This window comes from Nicotiana sylvestris, chromosome 7 (genome assembly GCF_000393655.2).
Source record: "Nicotiana sylvestris chromosome 7, ASM39365v2, whole genome shotgun sequence".
NCBI lineage: Eukaryota > Viridiplantae > Streptophyta > Magnoliopsida > Solanales > Solanaceae > Nicotiana > Nicotiana sylvestris.
The window spans coordinates 88031239-88042648 of NC_091063.1; the positions used below are offsets into that span (position 1 = coordinate 88031239).

Genomic DNA, 11410 nt, shown 5'->3' on the forward strand with positions numbered 1-11410 from the left:
TAAATTTATACTACATATGTACATAGTTTTAAATTTAAAATTATGTACATATGTAGTATAAATTTAGGATTTTAATTCAATTTAAGCTATATATATATATTCGATATAATACTACCTAATACACTTATACTTAGTGCATAGTATATATATATATAACCTATATATATATATATATATATATATATATATATATAAGCTATATTCGATATAATACTACCTAATACACTTATACTTAGTGCATAGTATAACGTAAGTATATTATATATATATATATATATATATATATATATATATATATATATATATATATATATATATATATATATAGTTATATTCTATACAGTATGACCTAATACACTTATACTCAGTGCATAGTATAGCGTAAGTATATATATATATATATATATAAGCTATATTCGATATTATACTACCTAATACACTTATACTTAGTGCATAGTATAGCGTAAATATATATAGTATATATATAAGCTATATTCGATACAATATTACCTAATACACTTATACTTAGTGCATAGTATAGCGTAAGTATATATATTATATATATAAGCTATATTCGATACAGTATGACCTAATACACTTATACGCAGTGCATAGTATAGCGTAAGTATATATATATTATATATATAAGCTATATTCGATACAGTATGACCTAATACACTTATACTCAGTGCATAGTATAGCGTAAGTATATATATTATATATATAAGCTATATTCGATATAATACTACTTAATACACTTATACTTAATGCATAATATAGCGTAAGTATATATATTATATATATAAGCTATATTCGATATAATACTACTTAATACACTTATACTTAATGCATAATATAGCGTAAGTATATTATATATATATATATATATATATATATATATATATATATATATAAGCTATATTCGATACAGTACTACCTAATACACTTATACTCAGTGCATAGTATAGCATAAGTATATATATATATTATATATATATATATATAAGCTATATTCGATACAGTATTACCTAATACACTTATACGAAGTGCATAGTATAGTGCGTAAGTATATATATATTATATATATATATATATATAAAGCTATATTCGATACAATACTACCTAATACACTTATACTCAGTGCATAGTATAGCATAAGTATATATATATATATATATATATATATATATATATATATATAAAAGCTATATTCGATACAGTATTACCTAATACACTTATACGCAGTGCATAGTATAACGTAAGTATATATATATTATATATATAAGCTATATTCGATACAGTATGACCTAATACACTTATACGCAGTGCATAGTATAGCGTAAGTATATATATATATTATATATATAAGCTATATTCGATATAATACTACCTAATACACTTATACTTAGTGCATAGTATAGCGTAAGTATATATATTATATATATATATATATATATATATATATATATAAGCTATATTCGATACAGTACTACCTAATACACTTATACTCAGTGCATAGTATAGCGTAAGTATATATATTATATATATATATAAGCTATATTCGATACAATATTACCTAATACACTTATACGAAGTGCATAGTATAGTGCGTAAGTATATATATATATATATTATATATATATATATAAGCTATATTCGATACAGTATTACCTAATACACTTATACTTCGTGCATAGTATAGCGTAAGTATATATATATATATTATATATATATATATAAGCTATATTCGATACAGTATTACCTAATACACTTATACTTAGTGCATAGTATAACGTAAGTATATATATTATATATATATAAGCTATATTCGATACAGTATGACCTAATAAACTTATACGCAGTGCATAGTATATCGTAAGTATATATATATATATATATATATATATATATATATATATATATATATTATATACTTACGCTATATTCGATATAATATTACCTAATTGACTTATACTCAGTGCATAATATAGCGTAAGTATATATATATTATATATATATATATATAGAGAGAGAGAGAGAGAGAGAGACGCACGATTTGTAGTACTATTCATCCCTTGTATTACAAAAATATTAACGGCTTATATTTATATTATTTAGATAGTAAATACAAAAGTGATTTTTAATTTTGACCATTGTTGACCTGAATAGAGACCAACTTTGGTCGCTATTTATTCAAGAATTTAGTTTAGCGACCAAAGTTGGTCGCTATATTTAAATCAGATTTAATTATATTTCATATAATATTTAAATTAATAATATAATTATTAAAATTGTATAACTGGGCCCCATTTAAGCGACCAAAGTTGGTCGGTATCTGCCTACCCTTTAAGTAGCGACCAACGTTGGTCGCCATTTTTATATTATATATATTTATATTTAATAATTTTTTTAAAATAATAATATAATTATTAAAATTTTGTAGGTGGGTCCCGCTGTAGCGACTAACATTGGTCACTAATCTTAGTAAATGTTTGACCAAGAAAGTCTGACCAGTCCAGTCAACATTTTGACTAATATAGCAACCAAGTAGCGACCAACCTTGGTCGCTATTTTGTTTCTTTTATTTATTTTATTATTTTCGCTAGTTTAGCGACCAACTTTGGTCGCTTTTTCCCACAGACCAATGTTGGTCGCTAAATTTTGTTCGCTTTTTTCCGGATTTCTAGTAGTATTTCTTGAAAGCTTCAACTGATGGGAAAAGAGAGGAAAATTAGAGGCGCTAAATTAATGTGTACTTACACAAACAAACAGAATTAAAAACATTAGGCATACTAGAATCAAAATTAACACATAGGTCATAAATCTTTATGATCAAGAGAAATAATACTAAGTAATTCTCTTAGGGAGCAAAATCTATCTTTAAGTAAAGGTTTAGTGAAAATATTTGCTAATTGATCAGTGGTGCCAACAAATGATAATTCTATATTCCCATTGAATAGAATATGGGTCCCATTGTAGTAATAGTAATAGTAGTAGTAGTAGTAGAAGAAGAAGAAGAAGAAATGTGACTTTTGGATTGGTTTATATTTTTACAAATGGGTTGGGACGGGTCAAAGTGAGTGTATGGGTGAGTTTCTATGCTTTATTTTGGGTGTAATTATTTTATATGGCCCAAAAATATATTAAAAAATTCATATGGGCTGCCAAGTCAGTAATTTTCCGGCGAAAAAATCAATAAATCCAGTTGAGTGAGCATTAGAGTACAATAAAAATAGTTGAGTGACTTTGTTGTTACTAATAAAAGAAAAATAATTCTCATATATAATTTCAAATAATTTAGTGACCATCTGAATATGGACTCACGAATTCGTCATTCATGTCGTGAAAAAATATCCCACAATTACAATGCAAAAGCTACAAGGTAAAGTAAGCAATGAATGTTTATAAGGTAGCCATTCAGTGTTCAAACAGATCTTTTATATAAAACTTACCGTGTAGGCGATTCTCAAAATCAAGAAAATGTAATTAGAAGAAAATATGTTACAGTACATATCCTTATCTGAAAGGTAAATAATAAGGCTTGAAGTTATTTAATTCTTCAACTTATAAATCTCTCTAAGATGTTTTCTCGGGAAGTGCATTAGTACCACACTTATTTTTATTTATCTATATTTCATTTTTACTTAGAATCTTTTATGAAGAAGTGGAAGTTGATTTTTGATCAGTGAGTTGGGAGCTGTTAATAGTGATAAGATAATGACATAATTAACTGCAGTTAAGTGTCTAAACAAAAAATATATAAAAGTAGCAAAGATTTTCATGACTACTCCAATCGAAGTGGAATCAATTTTTTCTCTTGTTAGCAATTAGCATAAGTCGCCCTCTTTAATAGTGATTCTCAGTGGAAAAACATTTTTTCCTGACTAATATTCATTTGTTAGTAATAAGTATCTACATAAACATATTATGTTGCAGTTCCTTGTTAGTAATAATTACTACACATATAATATAAAAAAACATTTTATGTTGTAGAGCCTCTTTATATATATATATATATATACTCATTTCTAAATTGGCCTATCCAGTATGTTATTTTTATTCGATTACTTTAAACTGTTTTATTTCATTTTAAAAAAACAAAAACTTAGAAAAAAACTTTATCCAGGAGCTTAGAATTAAGTATACAATTTTCTATTTGAAAATAAAATCAAAAGTTTCTTGGTTTGAGACCAAAAAAAAAAAACAGATGTGGACTGGGGGTTGCATAAGCTTTGAAAAGTAGGTAAAGATATGGTATTGTTGACGTGGAGTAGTACACGCCATAACCAATTGAAAAATAAGAACAAGACAGATTGATTATTATTCAATTGTACGAGGTGAGAGGAATGGCTGGTGAAATAGAAGATGATCCACAAACATCATTATTGGCTGAGAGAAATGGTATCTTGAATTTTGTTATAGATTCTAATTTTTATCTGACTTTGGTTTTCTGATTTGTGTATGGTTCATTTGTGTAGTTGTATACTCTGATGATATTATTGGGAAAAAGGGAACAAAATGGAGTGCAGTGGCGCATATTATAACAGGAGTTATAGGGGCAGGGGTGTTATCACTTGCATGGAGCATAGCACAATTAGGATGGATAGCAGGTCCTTTGGCTATTCTCTTCTGTGCAGCAGTTACTCTTTTTGCAACGTCCATACTTTGTGATTGCTATAAATCTCCAGATTCTGCTCTTGGCCCTACTATAAACCACTCCTTATTGGAAGCTGCCAGATTCTATTTTGGTAAGTTACTCTTCACAATATTTCTTATTACGCATTTATCGAATAACTCTGTCACCAAAACTTAGGTAGACGGAAGAAATCATTCTGGTGGGATTTCATTTACCTTCTTATCATACATTCTGAAAAAAGTACTGCTGTTATTTTGCATATTAAAGTTTGATGATTTGGGGAGAGAAGACTGAACAATTTTTATGATTGAGGGTTTGCATTTGGGTGTTGTTGCATGTATTATCATAGCAGCTGTGAGCTGCGGGATATTCCCAAAGTCTTCTCCTGACCATTGACTTCTAGACCTTAATTTGTCCTATCCCTGGAATAAAATAGTCTATCAAAAATAGAAAATATAAATATGATCACGTTATTGAGCATCACATAAATAATACTTATCACATTATTGAGAATCGTGGCTAAAAAGTATAGTATCATACGAAACAACAGTTGTTCATTGTGAAAAATGAATTCAAGTGGCATTAAGCAATCGGTAATTACTGTATCACCATTAAGACAATGTAAAGATGGTGAAATTTTTCAGATCGTCTCTATTTTTCTGTTTCTCATTTTGACATTATAATTTTTCATAATGGCTTCGTAGTCCCCAGTCAGCAGCAGACCAAATTGTTGATGTCTATATATCATAGGAGGCGTGTGGGGGGGGGGTAGGGGGGGTAGGGTGACCCCTCTTGGTATAGTAGCATCCAAAATGAACACATTGATTTGGAACTAAATTTGGTTGGAACATATCAGGCCTTGAAAAAGACATGCATATGGAGTGTATCAATGCAAATAGCTAATATCCATACATGGCCATGGTGACAAGAACAAAAATTGTTAAAGGTCACTAAAGTACTCTCTGTATAATTAGTGAAAATTCTTGTGGAAATGTCTATCTCATGGTGTCAAGTTAGGACCCCTTGGAAGGATGCTATTGTCGTTATATGACAAGAAGAGATTCTATTTCCAAAAAGGTAGATTTACAACAAAAAACTACAACCAAACGTTTCTTCATTAGTGGAAGTTCCATCATTGTTGATAAAACTTGTGCAACTCCAATAAATTGGAAGTTCTTCTAATAGATGAAGGAACTATGCAGCTCATGCTTTTCTTTAAGGATCCTATATCTCTAAGTTCTTAGTGGCCATCTGAGAATACATCGACCTGAGATGGAGGTTGAACGTTCTCTAGAACAAGAGAAAACTTCAGGCAATGATGATATAGATGCAATTAGAACTGGTAAAACTCTAAGATATCTCAAATTTTCCGGTCCTTGAGTTTTAACATTAACTGAATTAAGAAACAACAGTCGACATGTACTTTCTTGCCAGGAACTGTGTGGAGTGCAGTTGCGCATATAATTTCTGCTGTAATTGGAGCTGGTGTTCTCTCTCTAGCCTGGAGCACAGCACAGTTAGGATGGATTGCAGCGCCAATCGCCTTGTTATTTTTTGCAGTTGTTACTTACATATCTGCATCCCTTATATGTGACTGTTACAGGTCACCTGATCCCATAACAGGAACACGAAATCACTCTTACATTGATGCTGTTAGAGTTAATCTCGGTAGATTGTTCCATCCTATGATATAGAATTATCTTAGAAACACTTTCAGCAGTCTCTCATATGAGGATTCCCTCTTTTACATTTTTGCGGGGAAGGGGATTAGAAACTTCTTTTATGTATTTTGACTTACTCGTTCAGGCAAGAAATGGACGTGGGTGTGTGGTTTGCTTCAGTATGTGAGCTTCTATGGGACTGGTATTGCTTATATAATTACAAGTGCAACAAGTATGAGGTTAGTTAGCTATGTATACAGTGTAGATTTTAGACTCTCAGAATTTGCAAGTGTCTCAATAACAATAAACATGTCACTTTGCTACGCTCATTTGGTCGTCCTGTTATCAGATAACATTATATCAATCGTAGTATGCCTAGTCTTCAAAAGAGTGTGTATGCAATTCAAGCTTAATGAGACATGTTTACGTTAAGTTACTAATCTCTCTGATCATTTTTGTAGAGAAATTCAGAGATCAAATTGTTACCACAAAGAAGGAGCAAACGCTGATTGCCACACTGGGAAAAACATCTTTATGCTGATTTTTGGTATTATTCAGATAGTAACGTCGCAGATACCAGATTTTCATAACATGACGTGGTTGTCTGTTGTCGCTGCATTAATGTCATTTTGTTACTCTTTCATTGGGTTGGCACTTGGGTTTTCTAAAGTGATTGGTAAGGCTTGGACTGTTCTCTTTCTATATTTCTTCGTTTTCATTTCAAATTTCCAAATATTTTTGTACTGAATAATTTCGTGCATTTTCTTGATGTTGGATACGCAGACAACAGGCGTATCAAAGGAAGCATTGTGGGAGTACCGGCAAAGAATGCTGCTCAAAAGATATGGTTAGTGTTCCAGGCACTCGGAGACATTGCTTTTGCCTATCCTTACTCGATCATTCTCCTGGAGATACAGGTATTATGTAATGATAATTCCACAGGTTTTATGTGTCTACTGTGTGCAAGTCATACATAATGGATTCAACTCATAGAATTTGTCCTGATATTGAATATGGACTTAATTAGCTAAAATGCAGTTTTTTTAAAGCTTGCTCAAGAGCATAAACATCAACTTGGCTAATGTTTTTGAATCCAAGCTATCATAATACTGCTAATCTTTCTGCTAATAGTAAAATTGTTTTTTAATGGTGTGAAGGATACACTAAAATCGCCTCCACCAGAAAATCAGACCATGAAGAAGGCATCAATAAGTGCAATAGTTATCACCACTTTCTTCTATATATGCTGTAGTGGCTTCGGATATGCAGCCTTTGGGAATGACACGCCAGGGAACCTCTTGACAGGTTTCTACGAGCCGTTTTGGCTTGTTGATTTTGCTAATGCCTGCATAGTTCTGCATCTGGTTGGAGGGTATCAGGTAGTACTAAAATTCTAGTGTTTTCCTTTAGTCCTTGGTTTATGAAAGCTTCAATCTAATACGGCGAAATGCTTGTTTCCTTAGGTATACAGCCAGCCAGTGTTTGCATTTGTTGAGAAAAAATTAACTCAGAAGTTCCCAGAGAACAAATTCCTGAATAAATTCTATGCCATCAAACTCCCAGTGTTGCCAGCTTTTCAGTTGAATTTCTTTCGGTTATGTTTTCGGACATTTTATGTTATATCTACAACAGCAATAGCAATGGCATTTCCTTATTTCAATCAGGTATTAGGAATATTGGGAGCCTTGAATTTTTGGCCAATGACCATCTATTTCCCAGTGGAAATGTACATAGTGCAAAGGAAAATTGGAGCTTGGACAAAGAAATGGCTTCTTCTTGAGGGTTTCAGCATGATCTGTTTGATTGTATCTGTAGTTGGTTTGATTGGATCAATTGAGGGAATAATTAGTGCTAAATTAGCTAAAGTATAAATTTCTCTCTTTGATTCTCAAGAATCTTGCTACAAGTTGTAGAAATCAGAAAATCTTCCTATTTTGAGGTTTTTTGCTAGCAATACTAAGTTTTTAAATGACGATCAGCCAAAAGACACTACACAATTTCAGTACTTGTTGGAGTTAAGCTGTACTGACGGATTATTTCTGTCTCAATTAATCAAGAATTTTGCAGTAGGACAAATTCAGTTATTTTATACAATTCTTCCGGTCTAGTCTAATTGGTTTAGAGTATGTATCCTATTCTAAATATTTGATAAAGCAAATATTAAATATTGGTTTCGTGCTAATCAATTTTATTAGAGAGATATGTGCATATTTGTTAACAAGGTAAATAGGCTGAAATTCTTACTAACGATAATAATTCGATGTAAGAGACGTTATTAAATAAGGTGAAAAATAGAGTTTTTGGCCAATATTGTCCCTTATGTTTGAGAGTAAGTCTATTTTGGTCCCTCAAATATAACCCTAAACATATTTAGACCCTTAAGTATGCTAAAGTGGAGCACTTTTAGTCTCACTAACATAATTTCTCCAAGATCAATTACGGGGTTGGTTTCAGCACTCACCGTCTTTTTAATTTACTTATCGAAAATATTTTATAAACCAACACCCACTAATAGTACAAAACTGATCAATTTAAGATTCTAACGTTGAAACTTTTACTTTTAACAATTTCGGTTGATTTTTTCAGAAAGAAAAGTTAAAATTTGAAGACGAAAAAAATAGAGCTGCCAAGATCACTTCTAGGCATATTATTGAAGCAAATAAATAATCAGATTGTATTATCACTTTTAGCCTGCACCAGAAACTATTTACATCAAATAGCCGAAAAAGTATATAAAATTTGTATAATTATTGTATATTAACATACAAAATGTATATATATACAAAATAATATACAAATTTTACACATTTTTCTACTATTATTTTTACAACGGTTATACAGTGTCATTTTCTCATTGAAAACTGGCACAGAAGGGGGTATTTTCAATGTCAAAATTTTAGAAGACATTATCTAAAAATGAGGAGTTAAAGCGATAATTTGCGTCATCCAATAAAATGAGAGGAAACGTTTTGCTTCAGAGTAGAAGTTTGCTTCATGAATCAGAGTTGGTTAACACTATTAGTTTTTTAACACATTCTGTCAGTTAAACTAAAGGTGCTCAACTTTAGCATACTTAAGGGGCTAAATATGCTCACATTTGAGGGACCAAAATAGACCTAACCTCAAAGATAAAGGACAATATTGATTAAAAACTCGGTAAATGGCTCTCTTTATTTTCTCTTTATCCACCAAAAATTAAATGGCTCCAAATAATAACATAGATGTAATAAATTTGCCCAAGTGTTTTCTTCTCTCCTCTCATTTTTGGGATTTTTTAAAAACCTATGACTAAATTTCCAGTGTGTTTTTTCTTCTCTCCTCTCATTTTTGCAATTTTTTAACAATTTACGACCAAATTTCTTATGTATCTTTTTTTAAAATTATCTAAAGCGCAAAATGATAATAATAGTAATAGTGAAAGAATCAATCAATTTTTGTGATAGCAATAACAATAATAATAAAAATAACATACTATTAATCTATTATTGGAGCAAATTACTATCACTGCCCTTCATTACCAATTACCTTCAACATATACTCTTTGATTGGTTAACCACTCCAACCTCCCAATTAAGAAGAGGTTTTCCAATTTTAATACTTTATATGTTAATCTGTAATTAATTACTCACGAGTCACGGGCTTGAATCTCTCATTTTGTTGTTTATTTATCCAAAAAAAAAAAAAAAAACATCGTGCAATTTGAAGTGCTGTACTGAAAGATACTGCTTGAAAGATTGCGGGTAAAAGAAGCCAAACACCAAGTAGTTGATTGTCAGAATATTCAAAGATGTTGAAAGGCACCTATCGCCAAATATCTAAAAGAATCATAATGGAACATCTGGCTTCAAAAGTTGTAGCCTTTCCTTTTCAATTTATAAAATATCTTAAAATTGAAATGTGAACCACCAAAGATTATGGTCTTTCGGCTATATTTTATTTGTTAATACTATATATAAAGACCGCTGAATGCATATACTCCAAATTTGAAGTTCAAAGAACTTTTGAAAACCTTCTTGATGGAAAAAAAATGGAATGAAGGATCCCACTGAATTAAATTGGATCCATGAATCTAAGAAATGACGACCATTCTTGATCTCTCTCATTGTGTCTCTCAATTCGAAAATCTAGGAGTTAGAATTGATGTCCTCTCATTAATTCCTCCTAAAACCATCCTTTATTAGTCATAGATCTAACTTTGAGCTAAAAGAATAAAGTCGCTTTTAGTAGCAAACTTTTATCTCATAATGGAACTTTGTACGAATCCACATTAATCGAGCCTCAAAGCGGGTACTGGACTCCGAATGCAATGGAAAACTCCAAAAAATGTGAAATTATTTTAAAAAATGGACATATGTCAATTTCTTTGAAATACTAAAAATATCATATTAACGAAAAAGGTCCTGATATACCCCTCTACTATTAGAAATGTCTAGTAATAGCACCCGCGCAATGCGCGGTTAATATTAAAAAATATTAATTAAATTAAATTGTGATCGGACTTGTTTAAACATATTAGATCGTTTAAAAGTATCCTCCGTTATACTATTAGATCAAAAGAACTCCTATCGTCTTATTATTCAAATACATATATCCCTAACTTGACGGACAGGACACTTGGCACACATCCAAAGTTATTGGTCCATTTGATCTTAGATTAGACTCTACTTACCCCATTACCCGGGGTACACAATCCTTTTAATTTGACCAGCCAAATACAGATAAATAATTAAGTTTGATGCACCATTGTTGAAAAATACAAATTGCTCATTAGATTAAATGCTACAATTAACTCTCACAAACAGTGAGTCAAATAAACACAACAATTACCACCAAAATCCAACATTACAATTTCAAGAACAAAGACTCAATTTTTATACTTCTTTTTGAATCATAGATGGCAAAATACCTTAAAACTCACCTAAACTTGGCACGCATTATTGGTTACATCCTTGAACTATCTATAGTCTTAATTACTCCCCTATACTTGGTTATTCGATAGCTGTTACCCCCTTGGACGATCTCATCCCAGGAAAGTGGCATGCACTCGCTTACCACATGGATTTTTTCTGTCTAAGTGGCATTTATTTGAAAAATAAAATATATTTTTACCTTT

General features: G+C 30.8%; 1 protein-coding gene across 3 annotated transcripts; it reads left to right on the plus strand.

The window, feature by feature from the left end:
* The first annotated feature begins 4297 nt into the window (after positions 1 to 4297).
* On the plus strand, positions 4298 to 8269 carry LOC104214179 (probable amino acid permease 7). 3 transcript variants are annotated; one of them, XM_070150855.1, is made up of 8 exons: positions 4299 to 4401; positions 4479 to 4610; positions 4689 to 4748; positions 6443 to 6536; positions 6759 to 6973; positions 7081 to 7214; positions 7455 to 7676; positions 7761 to 8269. In XM_070150855.1, exons 1-8 carry the CDS (start codon positions 4347 to 4349, stop codon positions 8166 to 8168), a joined length of 1320 nt encoding a protein of 439 aa, XP_070006956.1. In that variant the 5' UTR covers positions 4299 to 4346; the 3' UTR covers positions 8169 to 8269. The 3 variants fall into 3 exon arrangements, with proteins under 3 accessions (XP_009762114.1, XP_070006956.1, XP_009762116.1); XM_009763812.2 differs by having other exon boundaries at positions 4298 to 4401; positions 4479 to 4748; XM_009763814.2 differs by lacking the exons at positions 4299 to 4401; positions 4479 to 4610; positions 4689 to 4748 and adding exons at positions 5716 to 5978; positions 6071 to 6304.
* The last annotated feature ends 3141 nt before the right edge of the window (positions 8270 to 11410 follow it).

What these genes read in the sequence shown, in the direction of transcription:
- LOC104214179 (XM_009763812.2), top strand. Translation starts at nt 4,347, where the DNA reads ATGGCTGGTGAAATAGAAGATGATCCACAAACATCATTATTGGCTGAG. An exon ending in AGCTGCCAGATTCTATTTTG is followed by an intron (nt 4,749 to 6,442) that starts GTAAGTTACTCT and finishes TTACTCGTTCAG; the next exon opens with GCAAGAAATGGACGTGGGTG. An exon ending in ATCTGGTTGGAGGGTATCAG is followed by an intron (nt 7,677 to 7,760) that starts GTAGTACTAAAA and finishes TTGTTTCCTTAG; the next exon opens with GTATACAGCCAGCCAGTGTT.